The sequence below is a fragment of the Rousettus aegyptiacus genome, unplaced genomic scaffold, assembly GCF_014176215.1.
Source record: "Rousettus aegyptiacus isolate mRouAeg1 unplaced genomic scaffold, mRouAeg1.p scaffold_m13_p_7, whole genome shotgun sequence".
In the NCBI taxonomy this organism is placed as follows: domain Eukaryota; kingdom Metazoa; phylum Chordata; class Mammalia; order Chiroptera; family Pteropodidae; genus Rousettus; species Rousettus aegyptiacus.
Genome location: NW_023416310.1, coordinates 91293797 through 91317404, shown reverse-complemented (window position 1 = coordinate 91317404; position 23608 = coordinate 91293797). Strand labels below are relative to the sequence as shown.

At 36.7% G+C, this 23608-nt stretch overlaps 1 protein-coding gene across 4 annotated transcripts in view; it reads left to right on the top strand.

Moving 5' to 3' along the window:
* Nucleotides 1–461: 461 nt before the first annotated feature.
* The window catches only part of FBXO38 (F-box protein 38), a 47652-nt gene continuing 24505 nt past the window's right edge, over nucleotides 462–23608 (top strand). For 2 of the 4 annotated variants that reach the window (XM_016150323.2, XM_036224244.1), the window contains exons 1-10: nucleotides 462–580; nucleotides 6147–6338; nucleotides 9999–10132; nucleotides 11694–11857; nucleotides 12065–12230; nucleotides 14852–14989; nucleotides 16150–16287; nucleotides 17750–17843; nucleotides 18832–18962; nucleotides 21994–22164. In XM_016150323.2, the coding sequence (XP_016005809.1) occupies nucleotides 6211–6338; nucleotides 9999–10132; nucleotides 11694–11857; nucleotides 12065–12230; nucleotides 14852–14989; nucleotides 16150–16287; nucleotides 17750–17843; nucleotides 18832–18962; nucleotides 21994–22164 (1264 nt within the window). In that variant the 5' untranslated portion in view covers nucleotides 462–580; nucleotides 6147–6210. The remainder of the gene's footprint in view (nucleotides 581–6146; nucleotides 6339–9998; nucleotides 10133–11693; nucleotides 11858–12064; nucleotides 12231–14851; nucleotides 14990–16149; nucleotides 16288–17749; nucleotides 17844–18831; nucleotides 18963–21993; nucleotides 22165–23608) is intronic. The other 2 variants (XM_016150325.2, XM_016150324.2) reach the window with 1 other exon arrangement.

The window sequence follows — 23608 nt, the reverse complement described above, 5'->3', positions numbered from 1 at the left end:
TAAGCTAGAACTGCCCAGCTGAGCTCAGGCAACCCACAGAATCATGACAGATCATAACAGACTGTGTTAAGCCACTAAGTTCTATAGGGGTTCGTTATGTAGGCACCATAACGAGGTCCATTTTCCCTTGACAAACCTGCAGTTTAGCGTCGAAGTGTTTGTCGTGGTCTGTCGGTTAAGTGGAGGAACATACACTTGAAGCAGCCCTCTGGTCCTAAAGCCTGGATAGCTGACCACTAAATACAAAGTTTTTCAGTCAAAACAGCTGTAAATCGCAGAGTCGCGACTAATTCCCTGGTGTTAGACTCTAAGCGCTTCCGGCGCGGCGGCGCTGTCACGGAAAAGGACTGTTTCCCCCGCCCTTCCCGGGACGCCACTCTTAACATGGTCGCAGCGCATCAACGCCTTGTAACACACCCAACATGGACATGGGGTGCGGGCTCAGACCCGGATGACAACACTCCGGAAGTGCCCGAACGGCGGCGGAAGCGGAAGCGCCGCGGCGGTGGGGGCCGCGGGAAGCGTCGGTCGCGGCTCTGCCTCCCTCTCAGCCACAATAACAAACGAAGGGCCGGCGTAGGTAAGGCGGCGGCCGGGTGGGCCCCAGGGCGCGAGGCGTCCTTCAGAGCCCGGGTTGTGTGCGGCGGGATGGAGCGATAGGAACGGGGGCTCCGGGACTCCCGACCTCCTGGGCTTTCCGTCTCGGGCCGCCTTCGGGCCTAGAGTACCCGGAAAGCAGGGATTAGGTTTGTGGTTGGTTCTTGGCCTTCTAGGCCTTGGTTGCGAGGTTTGCCACCTTGTCTGAATCTGGCCCAAGATTCCAACATCCACAATCTTCTCTGGGTCTCCATTTCTTCAACAAAATGAGGGGATTTGGCTTCGACAGCTTCTGAGAGCCCATCCCACTTCTGGCGTCACGAGTTCCACGATTTTAGTGTTAAGTTGGTGTTTAAGCCAGTAAATTGGAGGAGGCCTGTAGTCATCTTACTGAGGGGTTGTCCCTGAGCAGGACCCAACGAATACATCTTTGAGAGGCGGCCAGCCCTGGGATCGGGGGCCCCGAGTTCTGGTCTTGCCTTGTCCACCCACTCACTTTGTGACTTCGCCCAGGTCCATTATCCTTTATGTGCCAAGGTTGCTTATCTGTAAAATAAATGTGGTGGATACCTCTGATATCCCTTCTAGCTCTGAAAATCAGATTCACGTCTCCCCTTTCATGGAGCCTTTCCTTAGAGACAGACCTGAAAAGCATGCCTTTCCTGCATCCTGCATAGCTAGGAGCTGACCGATAAGAGACGTCTGCCGTGTTTCTTTCCAGACAGCAAGCCGGCCAAGGGCAACTGAACATTTAGAAGGTTCCTGCGCTTCCTGTGCAGTGGGAAGCTCAATCCTGAAGACTTTGTTTTAGAAACCCATAGAAAACACCAGTGTGAAAAATAGGAGACCTTGTTTTTCTTTTATCTTAAAACTTGCTATTAATTTGCTGGTTCACTTTGGGCAGATCTCTTCCGTTCTCTGGACTTGAGATTCTTCATCTGGCAAATGAAGGTTAGGTCACTGGTTCTTAGTCCTCTTTCACATACTCTCAGCACAACTGTAGGATAAAACAATGGCTCTGTAAGGCCATGATTTTCTGGGGGAAGAGTGTGGTGTGGAGCGTACATATGTAATCATATAGATTGAAAAATCTGTGCTTATAATTTTTAACTTTCATTTTTGACAATTTCTGGTTTAGGTGATACCTAAGGCTCCTTCCCTCTCTAATATTCGTGATATTGTGATTCTTATGTTCTCTTTAGATAACGAATATAGACTTTGTGTATTTGTTAAATGACTGTGTATCTGGAGGTGTACACTTTATCTTTGATAATAGAGATACTAGGGTATAGAATAGGAGAAAAAGGAAAATTGTGTTTCAGTAAGGTAAAGTGACATAGTGAAATAAAATTGGACTTGAACTGGAATTGAAGACCAGGATTCTTGCTTCATTTAGCATTGTATTTTCTGACTTTATGACTTAGGACAACCCAGCTTACTTCTCTGGGCCTCAGTTTCCTTATCTGGAAAATGAAGGGTTGGACTAGATTCTTAGACCTTTTTGGTACTATAATTCTGTTTTTTGTTTTTTGTTTCTTTGTTTGTTTTTAATCTGAGCAGCTTGTGGTATGTTATTTCTTTAGGCAAGAGAGGCCGCCTAAGTGAGAAACATAGAAGGTCTTCGAAGTGAGAAATGGGGTCATATTAAGTGACATGAAAGATTACTATGATACGAGCAAGCTGAAGCCACTCAAAACTAAAGAAAGGCATTAGAAACCTGAAAGGCAGGGAAGCCCTTGACTAGTTAGCACGTTGGGGATACTGGGACGTTCTAAATGGGAGAGAAGTGTTTTTGGTGAGGGCATTGAAAAGTAATTTAAGTTGTAATAATTGAAAAGACTGAGTTGTAAGAAACCGGTGGTAGAATCTTTCTCCACTTTGAGACTGTGAGCTTCATGGGAAGAGAGACTTTGTCTCCTCCTAGTCCTTAGTAGTAGGTAAATAAATAATAGAGTGAAGAGATGATTACTTAAAGGATGGATGGGTGTGTGGGTAGATGGATGGATGGACGGATGGACAGGCAGACAGTAACAATCAATAAAAGAAAGAGCTTCTCCACAGAATTGTTATTAATTAAATACAGAATGAGAAATTGATACCGAATTGTGAACATTTTATGAAAGAAGAGCTTCCTAAATTTTCCAATTAGTTGTAAGGTAAGTTGGTTTATCTCTGCCCTATAAAGTTTGTAGTAAGGGACAAACACATACCCTAGAGGGTCCAGTGTGATCTGGGTAAGGGAGTAATTAGTAGAATAAGTGAGGGATGGAGGAGGATGTTGGAACAGGTATAGGAAGATTTTTAGTCATGACATTTAGGGTGGAAGGGATTGAATTTATATGGGTCTTTTATAGGTATCAGTGATAGTGAGAATAGTGAACAATAATGTTAAAACCTCTATAATGGAAATAGAGGATCAGAAAGAGAATAACCTGATTTTGTAAGCAAGGAAATGTTGCTTCCTTACAACAGCCAGAGATAGCCATGAGGATTAAAGATTAAAAGATTGGGATCAAAAAAAAAAAAAAAAGAGTTGAGATCAATTTGGGAACAAACAGAATGAATTGCGTTAGTAGAGGATAGTATAGATTTGTCTGCAATGGAAGAAGATTTGAACTGGCAGATTAGAAGAAGAGCGTTGTGTCATGGAAGGACCCTGGTTCAGAGAAGACTCACAAACAACACAGGGTTACTAAGAATGTACTTGGGCTGTCAGGAGAAAAATGGTGCTTCCTGTAGCTAATGTCTGTTAAACAGTTAGCCACAGAATGACTGTAGGATACTCAAGGCTGCTGTAGGCTACTATGTGGGAGCTTACATTAGATGGACCACAAACCGTACTTTGTAAAGGAGGGTACAGTCAGTCACAGTTCTATCAGAGCTTGCAGAAGGCCATCTCCAAGCACTGGGGCATAGTTCCGGAATGCAGGGAGACAGCCGAGGTGCAGACGATTGACTTGATGATAGGGTGTGTAGTGTGAATTGGGAGTCTGAATCCCATCCTAAGCTCTGACACTTAATATATGCCCTTGGGCAAGTGACATCCTCTCTGGTACTTTTCTATCTGAAAATTGAGAAAGCCAGTTTTGAACAAGACTTCTGGCTGAGCTTTGATATGTCTGCAAAGCCCCTGAAATTGTATATATGTATTTCAGCGTACGTGAGTCTGGTTATGTGTGTTTTTCTCTTGGGGAGATGATGTGCAGCTTTCATTATAGTCTCAGATGGAGTTGTGGCTCACAAAAAATTAAGAACCATGTGACTAGGTACTCTGATGACCCCTTTAACTTTTTAACATTCTAGGGTTCTGTAATTCTGTCAGAATGACATTTCTTTGAGGTTTTGAGTCTAAGCCTCCAGAACTTGCTAACTCTAGAATTATAACCAGTCTGCAGACTGTAGTCTGCACATATTTACACTCACCTGTTATTAATAGTTGCCTCTCCCTTACCCTCCACGACTCCTCTTCTGCTGGGCCAGCTGCCATGTGGCACCCTTATCTACTGTCGATAACTGGAATTTTCCTCCTTTCCTCTCCCCCTTTTAGCCTACTGCTACTTTGAACCTTTCCTGCTTTGTCCAGTTTCTCAAGTGGCAAATGGTGATATTTTTAGGAGATAGGGGTAGGAGGAAACCAAGATATAGGAGGCTGGGCATGGCCATCTCCTGTTCTCACTTGCTTTTATCCCCCACCCCACTGAGAAGAGCAGTTCAGAGACGGAGCGCCATATACAAGGGAGACACTGTCCCCGCTTGGGACATTAACGTATCTTGCACGGTTTAAACATTCAAATGGAAGTTGTGCATTGGGGCTACTAAATGATTCACACAAAACCACAACGTTGCAAACTAAAAAGGGACAATAAAAAGTGGAATCCTAAGATGAGGGTGTAAATTATTAAATGGTGTGGATTTGGTAAAGAAAAGGGAAAAGGGCTAAGAAAGATTTTTACTTAAAGGTCGAAAGGTCAAGAACATGGTATCCGTGAATGGTTAGAGTTGCCAAGATTCTTAAAGGAGAAGCATGTGCTAAAATACAATAGCTGGAGAAGAGTCCATGGTTGGATTGCTCTGTACTGGTTAATAGTCTTGTTGAGTCATTTACATGCTGCAGGGTAGCTGTTTGTTTAGTGTCCTTATTGGAGTAAAATCTGATTATATTTTTGCCAGGGATATAGGCTTTTTGCTGTGGTCATTGAGTACTGTGATAGCAGATAGCATGAAATGGTTCTTAGCTACCAGATGCATATGGAGTAATGGAAAGACTGATGGATAGTCATACATCAGACATTTGAGGATTTGTTATGAGCAAGGATTTAGCACCCAGAGGCAGGAGATTGAGATTCTTTTCCTTTCCCTGGCAAAGACTTGACTAATAAAATACTGCACAAGTTGCTATAGTAGAAGCACATGTTAAGTCTCCCAGGGAGCTCAAAGAGGGAGTAAGTAGAAGTTTTCACAAAGACTTAACTAGATTTTCAAGGTAAATTAAAAAAAAAAAAGTGGTTTTCTAGGCAAAACAAAAACAAAAACAAAAACAAAACCGTAAGGGCAGGGAAGGACATTCTAGTCAGAGTTAATAGCCTGTTGGGAATGAAAGATCAGTGTTTGTGGGAACTGAGGATAGTGGAGCGAGTGCCCTGATTGAACGATGAGACTGGAGAGTGGGCTCGAGGCCCGATTTGTAAGATTTTATCCTAGAAACTAGGATTTCTTGCAGGCTGATTTGGTCTTCGTGTTTTAAGAAATAAAATATACTTGACCAATATAAAACTTTCAAACAATGGAGAAGAATATGAAAAGTAAAAGTCTCTTTTCTGCTTTCCTAAACCTCCGTTCTCACTCTCCAGAGGTTAACCACATTAATATTTAGTCATGGATACTCGAGAAATGTCCCATGCAAACACAAACATTTTTGTCCTTTTATGCGAATTTCAAAACCTTGCTCTTTTCACTTAATATGCAATCAGAGGAATGTTTTTAAAAGATAACTCTAACTTCAGTGTGGTATGGTAAGCATTTTTCAGCAAATTACCTGTTGTGGACCTACTGTGTGATAGGCTTTGTTCCAGGCCTTGGGGATACAGTGGTGGACATAATGTAGGAAGCCATTGCAGCAGCCCAGATGAGAGTTCATAGAAGCCCAGAAGCCGGTGGGATTGGATGCAAGATCAATATTGTGGTGAAATTGATAAGAATAGCCAATCAAGTGACTGTAGGAAGTGAGAGATCTTATATCATATTTGAAGAAATTGATGCTTGGAGAAATTGAATGCATTAGCTAGAAAGAATCAGAGTAAACATTAGAATCCAGGATTTGTGGTTCCTAGGATTTTTGCTCTTTCTGAATAATGTATTTTTATGTTCTCTACTGCTCTTCAGAAAACTGTGTTCTCCTTTGGTGTAATATTTTTATTAATTTGAATCTGGTCTGTAATAATGTAATAACACTACTTTTGTATTTGAAAATAAATGTTTTTCCTGGGTTTTATAAGGTTAATCTCTGCATCTGCGTTTGGTGCTTTAGTCTGTTCTCTGCTTGCATTCAGGTACTTTGGACTCAAGTAACCAAGAGGGGAAGATTTGCTCTTTGATACTGGAGATAACGCAGCAATGGGTCCACGAAAGAAAAGTGTTAAAACATGTCTCATGAATAATGAGACCCCTGAGGAAGCAGTGTCAGATGAGACGAAGGATTACATGAATCAACTTTCACATGAAGTGCTTTGCCATATTTTTAGGTAAGATTTTGTTGATTGACTTTCATCTACCTAGAATATTTAAGAACCAGTCCTAGAGCTGTGCTGTCCAGTATTGTTGTCACTAGCTAAATATGGCATTTAAATTTAAATTAAATAAACTAAAAATCCAGTCTTTCAGTTGCACTAGCCGTATGTGGCTAGTGGCTATTGTATAGAGCAGCATAGATGGTAAAGATAAAGAATATTTCTTTTGTTGCAGAAAGGTCTATCAGACAGCCTTTCTCTAGATTATGTTACATTTTGCGCTACTTGGAATTCTTATCAACTGATAGATTTGTTGACTTTTGTTATTACAGTATTATGTGTACATAAGGCAGTGTTTCTGACTTTTTACTGCAACCCACAGTGAGAAACACATTTTGTTCAGTATATACGTATATGTAAGTGACTGAAAAAACCTTTTTGAAGTAATACTCATTATCATATGCAGCACACACATTAAAGTCGCTTTGTGATAAATTTTTTCAAAAATTTTTTAAATTATATTTTTATCCAAACTACATTATAACAATAGTTAAACAAAACAAAACAAAACAAAAAAACCAAAACTATCATTCCGGTTTCCCCTGTTCCCTTCAAATAAATAATTCCTAACATGTTTTATGTCTGGAGTTAGAGACCCAAGTTTAAATCCTGAGTCTCTCATTTACTAGCTGTGGACCAATATTAGTTATAAAGATGTTGTCATAAGGATTCAATGAGATAATGCTTTTAAAGCACTTAACACACTGCATGACTTAAATGCTTGGTAAGTGTTAATGGGTAGGATCTTGTTTGCCTTTTTTCATGTTGCTCCATAGTCTTAATTATCATTGTAGTCACTGTGGTCTAGTCCTATAACACGATAATTGCCTGGTGTCTGGGTTATTTCCAGTGTTTTCTCTTACACAATTATAACTAAGTTTTTTGAACATTCGGATTTTCAGTTATTTTAGGTTATTTACCTAGGAAATATATAAAGTTCTTAGAAATGTTTTGAATTTTTAAAAATTATCAAATATTTGCAGGTGAAAAGTTTTAAAATAGTGAGTAGAACTACTTTGGGGAACCATGAGCACTTTATTTTTCTAATATAAATTTGTATTAGTCTTCATCTTCTGCAGTTTGTTATTCTGCGATGTAGTGTGGTTTTTCTTAGTTAAATTCTGTCTGGGAATAGAAGGTCCAATTAAAATAACATATTTTTTTTTAATATAACAAAATTATACTAAAGTTTGGCAGAAAAATGTCTGTCAGAGTAGCTAATTTTGTTTTGAAAGAACAGTCTAACCTTACCAGATGTTCAAGTATATTTTAAAATAAACAATAATTAAAAATTTGGTATTGGAGAAGATATTCGGACAGTTGGGTAAAACAGACACATTCCATATGTAGGCTGATATGTGTACTCAAATTGTGTGTGTGTGTGTGTGTGTGTGTGTGTGTGTATGTAGAGATCTAGTTTATGATAAACTCAGTATTCACATCAGTGAGCAAAAGCTTTGTAGATTATTCAGTGATGATGTCACAACCTCAAAACCATTTGGAGAAAGTAATAAAAGCATGTTCTTATTTCTCATATCTAACAAGTAAGTTCTAAATGCACCAATGAAATGAACTATAAAACTATTAAAATTCCAGAAGAAATCATAGGTAAAATTATTTCCAGGCATATGTGTTAGATGTTTGTTGAATAATAGTAGGACATACTATGAACAATTGGACCATATTTTAAACTGAGAGTGGATCAAATAACATTATGTTACCTTGGTTAAAATTTAAAAAACATGCAGCAAATTGGCAGAAAGTAAGAACTGTGAACTAAGCTGATACTTGAACTTAGTATGGGATGTTTATTCTAAAAAAGATGTAGCTTTGGGCTTTTTAAGTTTTGTCTGAGGACCCACGTTGTACTTCTTTAGTAATGACTTAGCATGTTTTCTTGAAACAAAAACTATGGCTTCCTTAAAAGAAACCTAATCTTTGCCTTATGTGCCGTGTTAAACACATCTTTTCTAAAATGTATTTGATCTGCCTTTTGAACTCCAGCTTACTGACTCTATATGAAGAAAAAGTACATTTCTTTTTCTGAGGGTAAATATGATGTAAGGTAAGCTTCATGTGATTACTGATCTGTTTGTATTTAAAGGAAGTATAATATTAACTCAGGCAAATACTTTGGAAAATCATGATTTGGTGGGGAAAACATTAGTGGCAAAACTTGATTTAGAAAACAAATTCAGCATTTTTCATTGTTTGTAAAATGTACAGTTTCTGAAAATTAACCTTATATCTAAATTATTGAGACTGTACATTAAGTTAGCAGAGATTTTTTTTGGGGGGGGGCAGAGAATTTGATTTGATTCTCTTTATTTAAATAGTTTTCAAGGAGAAGGGGAAAAAGCCAGAATTAGAAAAAAATAGAGTAGAGAAATATTCAGCAGGTATACCTGGACTTCTTTGAGAATTAACCTAATTTTTAGGAATTAGACTCAGACTCAACTTTGTTGACATCCTACTCTTCCTCTCTCTTACCTAGCTATTGACTTTTTGCAGGTTAACTCTTGTGAGCAAGTTCCATTACTTGCAAAATGGAGTAATTAGAGCACCTACTTTATCAGTGAGGGTTCTAGCAGGAAACAAGATACTCTTGACTGGAATTTGAAGATAATTTAATGAAGGGACTATTTAGAGAGATGTATATAGGGTTAAGAGAATCAATAAGGGATATTGATGAATTCAATAGGGGCCCAGCAACGAGCAGAAAGCCTTTGCCACGCCTGACATTGGCCAAAGTCAAGAGTCAACACAGCGGGACCAAGAAGGGAAGAACAAGGATTGGGGGAGGGCGGTGTGATAAACAGAGAACAACCTACTTTGTAAAATTGTGAAACAATGACTTCTGTACAAGGTCCGTGACACAATACCAGCTCAATAAAGGGTAGTTTTTGCCATTTAAAAAAAAAGTAAGTGTGCTGGAGGAGTATTAAGAAAGAGAAAGAGAGAATGAGATTTTCTGAGATTTCACAATATATAGGTATTACTGGAAATGACAAAAATAGAAGTTAGGTGAAAAGTTTAATAACAGGAGATTGCAAAAAAGGAAATTGTAATTCAGGTGAGGTGTTCTCACTTAATGCTTATGCAATACTGTTATCAGAATGATTTAAAAGGTAAAAGATATAGGAAAAAAATTATGTAGTATAAAAATAGTATACATATTTGTTGATGGGTGATATTGAGGGAGCAGACAGGATTTTTTTAGTCATTATAGGAAGTAGATTCTGTAAAAGCTATGAAATAACATTGGCCATGTTAAAATTGATCAGTTCTGATCTTCCTCACATTTTCTTATTATTTGCCTTAAAATGCACTGATTTTTTTCTTCCTACTTTTTTTTTTTTTTTGAGATTTTCTTTGTCAAAAACTTAAAAGACAGGTTCTAGCAAATGCGCTATGACGAGAACTCAGTACTTGAGTTTTTGCTGACTTACATTATTTAGTAAAAAGCCATATATGCATGTTAACTTAAAACCCTGTGAATTCCTCAGATTTTTATTTCATTTGACAGGTAGGAAAATGGGTGAAGGAAAAAATAACCCATTAAGGAGAGGAAGTACTTACCCACTTGATAAATAAGAGTTTCTTTCTCTTACAAAGGTACCTCCCTCTGCAGGATATCATGTGTATGGAATGTCTTTCCCGGAAGCTAAAGGAAGCAGTGACCCTGTATCTGAGAGTTGTGAGGGTTGTGGATCTCTGTGCAGGGCGATGGTGGGAATACATGCCAAGTGGTGAGTGGATTTACCTGTATGGTGGAGCCCTACTGGAAACTAACAGTAACGCTCCCTTCAAATGTTACTTGCCTGGAGAGAGGCAGTCGGAATCACCTTGTAGGTAGGGAGGCAGGATTTTATCTGAACTATTTAGGTTGGTTTAGGTTGATAAAATACATTTTGCCTGATGCTTTACTGTTTTAGTGGTCTGTTGTTTTCATTTCCTGCTCCTTTCAGGCGCTACATCAGCCTGATCCACAATTATAGGTGGTCTCTTTGGATTCTCACTGTATCTCTGTAAAGCAGGTTGAATTTTAACCATGTTTTAGTGACAGGCAGCATATAATGGACAACAAAAGAGGATGGGTATTGGCAGTGATCAGACTTGGTTTTGAATTCAGGCTCTGCCACTTTATATTATAGCTTTTACACTCTTTCAAGCTCATTTTGTACATTTATTAATGGGGCGATAACCTTTTTCAGTAGGTTGTAGGAATAGATGAGAAACATAAAATGGTTAACACTTTGGTTCAGTCACTGAAGATTATTATACAAGATATTAATATGAAGTGTTAGACCAAGTAATTTTTGAGGTCCCTTCTTACTCTTCAGTTTTGTGAATCTAAAGTTAATGTACCATCTGGACTAGCTCTGTACAAATAGAACAACTTTTGAGAACTTCAGTATGTAAGCTTTTGTGATTTGGGGCTTCATTTTTATTCGTGAGTGTTAATATTTTTATTTGTCATTCATGAGCAAACAGTTGGCTTTCTGAGAGCCTACATTAAAAATAAAAAGCCCCAGGTAATAAAGCATCATCTGTATGAGACTCCTCTCCCCAGCACCTGCTATGGAAGTCACCTTCCTCCCTGGAGGGCCGCTATGGAGCGTGACTGGCCTCACAGATAAGCAGCCCTCTGCCAGCTCAGCATCCTCTCAGTTTGGATCACTTATGTTCTCGTAGCAACTTGCCTCTGTCTTTTTCAAAAGAATGAATTATCTAAAATCTCCAATGAGTGATAGTTAAACCCAGGGCAGAAGAATTATTAGGAAATGTATAGACTAAGAGAACCTAGTTTGAGATGGGATTTAGGTTAGAACCGTACACTTCCTGAAGATGAGGGTCATATCTCATTTTTTAGTTGCATGCTTTGTAGGCTCCTTGAGATTTTATGGACCAGAAAGTACTTTTCGGAGAGGAGAGGAGGTTGATATTGATCAGATAGGTGGTCCTTCCTCACCCACCAAATAGGTCCAGTTAATCTGGATTTAAAGTGTGTTATTCTTAGTCGAAGATTTCTGTGCCTTAAAAGCAGCAACAAGAACCAAAAAGGCAATAACAAATTAAAAGCCTTAACTATGAAGTATTAACTCAGAGTAAGTAGAGTTTTTTACACGTCCTCTCTTATGAAAGGAATATGTTTTCTGTTTAGCCATTTGTTCAGCAGTGTCAGCCTTACAAAAATTTAGAAAGGAAATTTTTTTTATTGTTTTAACTTTGGATGAAAATTGCAAGTGCCTACTAAATGTTGACAGGAAGAAAGATAAACCTGGCTCTTAATACCTTTGAACTTCTCAGGTTTTACAGACTCCAGTTTTCTAACACTATTGAAGAAGATGCCGGACGTCGAACAGCTATATGGCCTTCACCCTAGATACCTGGAGAGGCGAAGGGTACGGGGCCATGAAGCTTTTAGCATTCCAGGGGTTCTGGAAGCTCTGCAGGCCTGCCCAAACTTAGTGGTGAGTGCATCTGGTTGAACATTTGACATCAACTAATTGATGAAATAAGTCAAAGGAATATTAGAACATGTTCACTCACATGTAAATTTTATTCATAACAGACTTTGAAGTTTCATTGCATCCTTAATAATCTTATGATACAGAAATAGAAACTTTGGATGCTAAAATAAAAGCCTTTCTTATGCTTGCTTTGGCATTATTTTTTAGGGCGTGGAGACTTCTCATTTGGAATTAGTAGAATCCATTTGGACATACATGCCACATGTTCATATTCTGGGGAAATTTCGTAATCGTAATGGAGCATTTCCAATTCCTCCTGAAAATAAACTGAAAATACCTATAGGAGCCAAAATTCAAACTTTACATTTAGTTGGTGAGTACATGTTTCTTGGTCACTTAAATGCCATAAACTGAATATTCACTGCAAGGGAATAATGAGAATTTAAAAAATGGCTTTGATGATGGCAAAAGATAGCTTGTGAGTCTTACATAACAATTTCCCCTTAAAGAACTTTAGGCGGGGGTTAGAAGGTGAGAGAAATACTCCTTCATGCCTGATTGATTCCCTTTTTGAAGACAGTTTGAGTAGTTTTTGAAAATTGTTAGTTTTGTATTTTGGCTTTTTCTTGAGCCTAAATCCTGCCCTTGTTCTCTAATATCCACCTTCTGGTCCTAGTCCTACCCTCTAGAGTAGAGTTCTCCAATGTAACTTTCTATGATGCTAAAAATGCCCTATATTTGAACTGCCCCATATGGTTCCCACTGTGGCCAGTGACAGGAACTGAATGTTTTATTTTATGTTAATTTATCACCTAGCCACATGTAGCTAGTGCCCCCTTTATTATACAGCTGAGCTCTAGAATATTGCAGAGCAAAAAAAATCCTTGATAGCTCTTAATTTTCCCGTTTGTTCTCCAAACAGAAAATTCCCCTATGTTCTTTCACCCAGAGCTAATGGAAAAGTCTGCCACTTCCCTTTTTCCCTGAGAAATGGGGTGGGGTAGTCTTTTTCTAAGGGCACACCGTATTTGCAATGGTCACAGTGTGTAGTTCCCATGTAAATATTCTTTGATATTATATCTCAATAATTTCAACCCAAGTAAATGATAAGGGCAGATATTTTCTCAAATTTAATTTGTTGACTTTGGCTTAGATTGCTGGAAGGAATGTGGGGAACTCCTATTACTATACTGTGACTTTTAATATTTATTTATTAAACGATTTATTTAAAACATATGTATTTAGTATCTGTGTTCTCAGCATTGTTCCAGATACTTGGGGGGTGGTTCTGAAGAACTGGACGTTACTGTAACTGGGTCGGGGTGCAGAGGGACCAGGAGGGATGATAAGGAGTAGGTCTTAAATAAGACTTGTGTGTACAATTATGGAAGAAGAGTAAAGTTTTCCAGCTACCCTTTCCTTTACAAGATCAAGTAGTTGTTCTGATTAGGGACTTGGCAATCTAGTTTGAAATTGGATTTTAGATAATAAAGGGATTCTGTAATATCTGAAGTTTATAAATAGAAGCTCTGTAAAGTCAGAGACTGTGTGTGTGTGTTTATATCCTTATATTTCCCATGATGCTTGTCACTGTTCATTCCAAGTGTAAATACTTGGTAAATTGTATTGAAATGCATTAATTCATTTGATTCATTCAACAGTTTAAAACCATGGTAGTGATACAAATGTGTATAATAAATGAATGAGCATTCTGGGGAAGATAGGCAATTGTGTCCTTTATATAGAATAGATTTGGGGCAAAATGTGAAGTGAGCATAGAATATAACTGTCTGGATCTGTCTCATCCTTTGAGTTCCCTAATCAGAACTACCACCAACATGGTGGATGCTAAACGTACATTGTGGATTCTGGATTTTGAGTTTCAATCTGTACCTCACTTCCTCTGCTTTTCTTCCTTTGGTCTCATCCCCAGTTTTACTTCCCATCTGTTGCCATACGATATGTGTGCGTAGTTCAGAGCTAAAGTTAACTGCTTGTTTGGGAGGACCAGGTTAAGGAGTTATCTGTATCTCAGGAGATTTCTGTAGAATTTAGCTTTAAAAGAACCAATCATTCAAGTACTCTGTTATTGCCTTCCCTAGTTACTGTTGCTAGCAGGGCTTCTACTGGCTCAAATTTAAAAGTTGCATTCAACTGTTTTGCCTGTTACTCCTTGTTAAATACCATCACCCTGGATCCTTAGAGTTCTCTCAGAGACTTGTATCACTTCTCAGCTTTTCTCTAGCCTCCAGTATTTAGACTCTTGGGCAAGTTTCCTGAACTGCTTCCTTCCATTTAGAATTTCTAAGTTCTGCCTATCTTCTTCTACTATATCTCCTGACTTTTCCTCCCACTCTACATCCTCTTTCTTCCAGACACGATCCTTTTCAGGTATGATTCCCAGCTTTAAACCAGTCCTGGATCAGAAAGATAAAATATATCAATTCGAAGTATTAAAATAAATGACTGATGAGTTTCTCACTTCCTCAGGATCATGCCGACTGGCTCCAACCACACATTTACAAATCCTTAAGATTCAAACATTTGTAGAAATAGCTTCAATCTCTGTCTCTCATCCGGAAACAATGATATTTAAAGCCAGCGAGCCTGCTTTTGTGCTGGGAAATTTAATTTTCCCCTTGATGAGAAATTAGTAGTCAGATAGTAATTTGACTATTCTTTAATTTTGCTTTCAATAACCCTTTTTCATTTTGTATCTACTGGGCAGCTGTATCCTGAAAAGGCTGTAGAGTTATAAGAAAGACTTATGTGTACACAATATACAATAACAAAATACTGGGCTGTTTATAATTTATTTAAATTGTTTTTTACAAGACTATTCTAAGTAAGCCAAACTCGATAGACATCAATTAGGTAATTAGTTCTGATGAAAATATCCATGAAGGATAAATTGTCAACTTGAAAAGTAGGCTCTTGAACTTATACACAGAGTAGTGTCTTTTAGTAATTTTCTTGTTCGTATGTATGTTTTAGGGGTGAATGTTCCTGAAATTCCTTGTATTCCAATGCTGAGGCACCTTTATATGAAGTGGGTAAGACTCACTAAACCACAGCCGTTCAAGGACTTCCTTTGCATCAGCTTACGGACCTTCGTCATGAGGAACTGTGCAGGTAATGGTACCTAGCTATGGTAGAATTCTAAAAATAGCTTAAATCAAACTCTATTTGTAAATGAAATTAAATTTTGCTGTTACTATTTATGTTTTGTAACTTATTCACCTTCTGAAGATAAATGTACTTTCTGTTTTAAAGACAAAGGCATGTGATTTGTGTTTGACCCTTAGCAAAGATTTCAAAAAAAAGGAATCACAGTGTCTCTATGTTATTTTTTATAGGCACTTTAACATTTTATAGGATTGTTATAATTGATTTCTGTCTGCTTTCTTTGTCTTTGCTCTCCTACCCATTCTACATGTAAATAATCAACCTAATCTACCTTAAAGCATAAAACACTGCTTTTATGGTACTACTTTTCTGTTCAGAAACTTGTGTCTCTGTTTTTCAAGAGTGTCAGGCGGGAACTATTCTGCTTCTGAGTTCATAATAATGAGGGCACCTCTTAATATCTTTATGGCTGACTCCTTTCCAAAATATACCTTCTAAAAAAGTCAGGCCTGTCTATGCACTGGCCCCTGTACAACAAAACTGCCTTTCCCCTCAGTGTCTTTTCTTATACTATAGTATTGTGTCCTTGTCATGAGTTAGACACTTCCTTCTTCCTTTTTACTTATATACAGCCTTCAAGTTCTACCTCTTTCTACTTCTCTTACTCTTCTCTTCTTTTTTTATTTAGTGTAGAAGATCTTATTTTTGTACTTGATATGTTCTGTCCTTTTATCTTCTTTATAATTTTAAATGTTAGTTTTATCTTCATGTCAATCTCAAGCTCTTTGATGGATTAGACCATATATTTTGTGATCTTCCATAACACCTAATACAACACTCGTTACATAGAGATACTTAAATGATTGAGCTGTTTACTTGAGTGAAGGATCAAATTTTCAACTTGACTTTTGCCCCTTAGTTATTTTGAACTAAAAACTATTGAGACTTCTGGGAATTTACAAAAAATACTAAATACCTTTCCAATGTTATTGGTTAACAGGCTAATGCTGTCATTCTAATAGAGATTGCAGAGACCCATTACATGGCTGTCATCTTCTGACATAGAATTTATAAGTTATTTATTTCAGCTGCTGACTTGAAAATTCATCTTTAAGGCAATTTAGATTGTGTCATTGAAATTAGTGTGTTTGTTTGTTTCCCCCCAGGACCCACAAACTCTTTGAAATATGTCCCTTTAGTAACAGGCTTAGCCTCTGCCCGAAACTTGGAACATCTGGAAATGGTTCGGGTTCCTTTCCTTGGAGGTCTTATCCAGCATGTAGTCGAAGACAGTTGGAGATCAGGTATTCATTTTTCTTTAGTTACTTAATATTTGAAAAATCAATTTAAAAACATCAAGCGTTTACTTCTCTTTTGAGTCTTTTAAAAAGAAAATGCTTGTTAGTAATTTGTACTTTCCGTCTGGTATTTCATAGAGAATAACCATGAGCTTGGACTAATATTCATTTCCTTTTTGTGCTGTGTGAAACTTTCTCAAAGTAGAGTGATAAGCATGCTTTTTGGCTTTTTAATCCTTAGTTAATAATATATCTGTTACATGTGGAATCTTTCTGAGAAATGTTAACGGATGTCTAGTGCCCTTTGGTGATAAGAGGTATTTTTTGGCTTGAATACCTTAGGCCTTCAAAAGAATTCAGGTATTAGCAATGTCAATATCTCACATTTGTTTAATACTTTATAGTATATTAAATGCTTTCATGTTTATCACTTCGATATAGATTCGTCAATCAGATGGTGACTTTTAAAAGAAAAAAACATGCTTTATTCTCTAAATCCCTTAGTTATATTTTAAATAATGATATGTAATAGAATGTTCTTTCTCTATGTTCTTCGTCTTCTCATTGCAACAAAAATACCAAGAAATTTAGCTAGATAGATAATTAATAGTTGCAAACTAAAAATCTAACTTTGGATATTCAAAGTATAAATGGAAAATCGTCAAGTACCATTAGTAACAAAAAAACACTTTAAACCCCAACAGAAATGAATACATGTGTTCACCAGGAGATACGTTGAAGATTAAGATTGTTCATAGGAACATTGTTCATAATAACCCTAAAATGCAAATAGCTCAAATGCCTCTCAGCATGGAAGATTATGTCACATTCATGCAATGGAATACCAACAGCAATGAGATTGAACAAGCTATAGCTATATGCAATAATGTGGATGAAGCTCATAAACTAAATGTTTAGTAAAAGAAGCCAAACACAAAAGTGTACATACTGTGTGATTTTATTTATGAAAATTCAAAACAAATCAATCTTTTGTGAAAATTCATTGAGGTATGTACACATTAATAGTTTGTGTACTTTTTTGGCTCTATATTTACAAGTTTCAAAAACATGAAACAAAACCAATTGAAGTTAAAGTAGTGTTGGTTTTATTCCTTATAATGGAGGTTCAGACTTTGGCTAGAAAATGTCAGGATTCCTTCTTTAAAATTCCCTCATATTCTCTCAAGCTTCTTTGTGGCTTACTGAAAATTCTTACTTAAATGTCTAAATAATTTGGACTCATTTTGAGATGCCACCAGAATGGCTTTTCAGAATGACAATATTCAATTTCATCTAATTTTTAGGAAATGAATATAGTCATAATTCATCTCGAGATGTTAATTTGAGTGCAAAAACAAACTTACATTTACTTTTAAACAAATAGTTATCATCTAAAGTGTGTATAAATGTTTAATGAAAATGCTGTTGTCAAACGAAATGTTTATTGTTCCTTTTCTCCTTTTACTAGGTGGTTTTAGAAATTTACACACTATTGTTTTGGGAGCTTGCAAAAATGCTCTGGAAGTGGATCTTGGCTACCTCATTATCACTGCTGCTCGTAGGTATGTTTCCTCTTTACTTTTTGTTTTAGAATTGTTTTTTCCTGTTTTAGAATTGTTTTTTCCTGTTTTACAAAACATTGTGGAATGTGTGTATAAAATTGGCTCATGCCTTATTCAGATTTAAAATTTAAAGGAGTTTTTAAATAGCAGTAGGGTTATTACTTATGTCATAACTAACTGATGACTAATTGAGCTGCACTGCAGACCTAGCAAGCTCTCAAAGGGCATGGTCTCAACAGAGAAAACCAGTCATTTACCTGGAAATGCCCAAGTCCAACAGAAGTCAGCATCGACGCTCTGGTGCCTGCAGCCCCTCTCAGGAAGCATTGTCTCATCATCCAGGATTTTATGACTTGTTTCAATTAGTCAGAAATAATATTTGCTATTCAGAAATCAGTGTCTTAAATCATCTTCTTCAGAGTCCTGACCTTATAACACCTTTATATTCTTAACACATTTTCATATCACTTTATGTCACATTTACTATTTCCTATGTTATCAAGTCTACCTCTACTTTCACTTTTATAATTTATTTAAATTGAATTAACTATTTTTTTCAATTTATTCAAAAACAAAACTCTTTCCATCAGTAGAACATTAAGAATATAAATTAAACCATTTCTAAGTTTAAGTTAGTAGATATTGTTACCTACTGTAGAACTATACTCTTTGTTAAAATGGAACTTAACAGCTAGCATAAAAAAATGTTACAGAAATATCAGCACCAGACAGATTCCCACTTTGACTTTAATCGGATTTAAGGAAGCACTGTGTAATTCAGTGTTATTTAATATATTTTTAGTGTACCACGTGAGTGCCCATACTTTGCAAAATGCTGCTTTAAAGGAAACACATCTTTAACGGAGGAGGAAAACTTGTTTACATTTGACACTTCAGAAGATAAAGTTCTTTCAGAGCCTTGCATTAAGAAGAACCTTGGATTCTGATGGCTTTCATTTTACTCTGATGTATATCTCTTTGTTCATAGGTTACATGAAGTTCGGATCCAGCCTTCCCTAACCAAAGATGGTGTCTTTTCTGCCTTAAAGATGGCAGAATTGGAGTTCCCCCAGTTTGAAACCCTTCATCTGGGATATGTAGATGAGTTTTTGCTGCAGAGTAAGACTTGTCGCATTTTATTTTCTTGAATTGCTGTAGGGAACTTACTTGACAAACTGAAACCTGAATTGGGATGTGTCATATTTTCCTGAATATAAGATAACTTAAAAATCTTAGTTGCTCTTCTTTAAAAAAAAGAAAATTTTAATTTAAACTAGAAATATCACTGATTTTTTTTCAGTGTTGCCTCTGATTTTAGCATATTATAGAAGGTACAGTGACTAACAGTATCCCAATAAAAGACCCTCATCTACATTTGATATTGCCTCCACTTTGTTGCCCAAGTTTCTCTCCCATTCCTGGTTCCTTTCTTTCACAGAATGTCATCCTTGGTTCCATTTGTTGAATTTGATCTCCCACACTTCCTGAAGCTTTTGATGGTCCTCTCAGACGAAGTCCCATTCCCTGCCTATGCTCTTCATTACCATAATAAGCCCACTGGGGTTCTGGATTTTCGAGATAGTGTGAGCATATAATGGTCAATATTCATTTAATGATGATTGCTGTCGAAAGGCTTGTTCACAGCATTTTCTGGAATGTATTTACAATGGGGAACTCTTCCTTTGGGTTGAATGCATGTCAATTCTTTATTCAAACTCGTTTCCCAAGAACCCTAGTACGTTTTTTGGAAGAATGTTTCTTTGCCATGTAATTTGCAACTCGTCTTTCTTAAACTCACCATTGTACCAGAGGGCATTTTTTCCTTGGGTCTAATTTGCATTGTGAAAAATAATAAGAAGGCTTAATTCTTCTAGTCAAGACAGTCCAGGCCAAACATCATGACTATTGTCTTTTTTCATTTCTAATATATGACACAATAACAGTTTTGTTTTCACTTTGTTGCAGTTCTCATTCATAGAGTTGAAGGATGAAAAAACCAAATCATCTAACCAATTTAACACAGAAATCACTTTTAATCTATATAGCTTTGAAGAAGATGAGTTTTTCACCAACATAACTTTAAAATGTAAACTAATAATGTCATATAAAATCAATGTACAGTAAATCCTCCCATAACAGCCTTGATAAGTTCTCGAAACTGCCACAAAACAGCATTCATATAATGAAACCAACTTTACCTTAAGCTAATTGATATAATCAAGATTTTAGTTCCTACAACATCTCATCAATGTTATAACGAAACGGTGTTATTTGAGGACCTTCTGTATTTGATATCACGCTTTTCTGGTTTTGAATGAGGTTGCTAACATTCTCTACAGTTCTGCAATGTCTTTGTAATAACAAAGTTATTCTCTTGGTAATTGGTGTTCTTTCTATAATCTTGTTTTTTGTTCTTCCCAAAAGCTCAAAACTTGACAAATTTTGTATCTTCAAGATAGCTGTGTTTAGGCTCAGGAGAAGATTGTCTTCAAGAGTTCTTTATAACCAGATATTTACCTGTGATGTTTCTTTCCCCTCAACACACGTTTTCAATAGGAAAATACTTTATTATTTGGTTACTGTTAGCTTATACTTCTCAATATAATTAATTTCACTATTAAATTCGTATTTAATAGTCTCTTAGTTTTGACCTTTCTATAACCCGTTCTTTTCTTTACATTTGCTGTTCATCTATCTTTTCCATGTGTGTATTCTTCTGTTTCTTCAAAGACAACCTGGGATTCTGTGTTATCAAAATAGGTGTCAGGTGCCTCTAACAGACTAGAGAGGAATGAGAAGTCACTGTTCACACTCTAATTTAATATCATCCTTCTCTGTAATTTAGATTTTGAAGCATCTCTCCAGGAGGTAGGGGTGGCCCTGGTGAACCTTGCATCACCTTTTCATTACAAAGAGTAGTCTGGTAAAACATAAATAGAAAAGTCATCTTTGTTCCCCATACATTTACGAGAAAAGTGACAATGCCAGACTGGGGAAATGAATGTGAAAAGCAGTTACTGTATATTAGGAATATAATAAAATTGACCCAGGGTTGAATATTTAGAGAAGGGTTCTTTGTTCACACAGATTTGTTTTTACGAGGAGGCCGAAGAAAATTGCTCAGCTAAATTGTAAAGGTGGGACTAAGGTGAAATCTGCAAGAAATGCCGGTAAATACTAAAAACAAAGGACTGTAGAGGAGAGACCAAGGGCTATATGGAAAGTAAAATTGAGTTTAAAATAGGCTGATTGTTTTAAACATGTTCTGAGCTAAAGGTATATATATCTTTGTAATATGGAGGGCAGCTTTACCAGAGCAACTGTGTTTTCTCTGCACTTTGTGTCAGTGGATTGCAAGGACTGTGAGAGACTTTGAGTTCCTGTATCCCCAGTACTATGCTGGACATTGAAAATGTAACCGTATTCTAACTAGATATAGTTCTTTGTTTCCTTCAAATTGTTCATAGTCAAATGAGCCAACCTAGTGAGTAAAGGGCAGATAGATGGGAGAAATGGTGATAGGAGACAAGGGATGAGCTGTGATTTCTGATGGCCGAAACTAGAATGGAGGATCTCCTTTTACTTTACCCATCCTTTTAGTCTGTGACAAAACAGTAGGCATTTCTGCCCAGGAGCAGAAAGAGTGGGTGTGTTTGAATTAGAAGTCCACTTTCTTGGGATAGATACAGATTTACTAACCAAGGTCATCGGCTCTAAAAATGAAATCTGAATTCTGAAAGTTTACTCTTTTCTACACATGGCTTGTGCCTAACTCCAAAAACATGATCCTTGCATTATGAGTTACATTTAAAGATATTACTTTTCTTTTAAAAAATAAAACCCAAACATCAGCATGTGAGTACAATATATCCCTCAGTGTTGCTTTAAGAATTTATTTATTTTTGCCTTTTCTAAACAGTTGTGAATATTTTCTTACTAGTTATCCCTTGAGAAATTCTTATTTTGCAAAATAAATGTTACCATTTGTACAGAATACTTAACCTAAAATTATATATGAACCTGAACCTGATGATGGACAGAAAACAGAGTCATCATAGAGAGTGATCGTACTGGAAATTAAGATAAAGAATTGGCAACACTTCATGACATTTAAGAATCTCTTTTTTTTTTTTTTTAATCGATTTTCTAGGCAGAATGGCTAATGCAGATCTGGTGAAGTATGGCTTGGCTGATGTGGTAGAAAATCCTGGTATCATCACCGATATAGGGATGAAGGCAGTCAATGAAGTTTTTTCCTGTATCAAATATCTGGCCATTTATAATTGCCCCCATCTACATAACCCATACAATTGGATCTCAGGTATTATAGGCTTAAATACCGCTTTATTTTTTTTTTTGTCAAGATAATATGTATCTTTGTATTCTGTGTGTGCTATATGAATTGCATTCCTAATATAAAATGTAGATATTTTATATGAATTGTTCATTCAAGTTCTGGGAACCTTTGATAACCAAGTTGGAAGTATATTCAGTGCCTCTTTGAACTGAAATTCTCTGCCCAGGAATTTGCCCTGTCCAGTATATATTTTTCTATACACCTCTTTGGGCCAGACATAAAACAAAGGTTAGAAACTATTGCCTGGGACATTATAATTGTTGTCTTTGAATAATCTTCAAATGGCACATCATCTGAAAGGACAAAGTAGTGGGGTGTGTGTCTGTGTGTGTGTGTGTGTGTATCAAGTGACAATATTAAACATTAACTTGTAGTGAAAATTTTCCACTGCCTTAAAATCCTGGCAATTTCAGACCTCCCCTCCCTACCTGATAGCCTGTGTATACAGAAGTGTGACTTTTGCACTTGGTATATTTCTTTATGGGGGGAGTTCATTTTCCTCCCTAAGATAGCTATACTGTTTATTTCTTTAAAGGTCCTTCTTAAATCCTAATTTCACACACCTTTAAATAAATTCAGAACTAGAGAATTTTCATTGTGACTACTTCTTTAACCATACCAAGTTCCCTCACTGACATGTGCAGAACAACCTCCTCTTCTGTCTGATTTGTCTTCCAGGGATACTGCAGCTCTCACAAAGCCCGTCTCCTGGCCTGTTTTGGGGCTCTGGGGCCCCTGCTGAGCTCACTCATTAGAATGGCCATGTCTCATCCACCAGAAGTGAAATTCTATCTCTGGCCTCATAATACCAAGAGGTTTTTGGGAAATACAAACTAGGTTGTAGCAGGCATAGGTCACTTTAAAAAATAACATTTATTGGGTTTTTGATTTGTTTGTTTTCTTAAATACAGAAGAATATAGAGAAGAACACAAAAAATGGCCTATAATCCCATCACTCAGAACTCCTGTTTACACTTTAAAACTAAAAGTAATATATGCACATGATAAACAATATCAAACAGTACAGAAAGGTACAAAATGAAAAGTCTCCTCAAAGGTAACCACCATCAACAGTTTCTTAGATATTCTTCTGGACAGATTCTTTTGTGCGTATCACAAAAGAATCATGTATACCATTTAACAAATGATTTTTATATACAAAAGGATCCTGCTATATATATATACTGCCCTGTAGCTTGTCTTTTGTACTAGGAATATTTTGGAGAGCTTTCCATATTAGCAAACATACTCAGTTCTGCATTCTTTTAATAGCTACATAGTGTTCTATTAAATGAATGCACTAATACTTCTTTCACTAGTGTCCTGTTGAATTGGTATGTAGGTTGTTTGTGGGTCACATTTAAATCAAAGTTGAATTGGTTTCTAGTTAATGATTCCCAAGCTATCT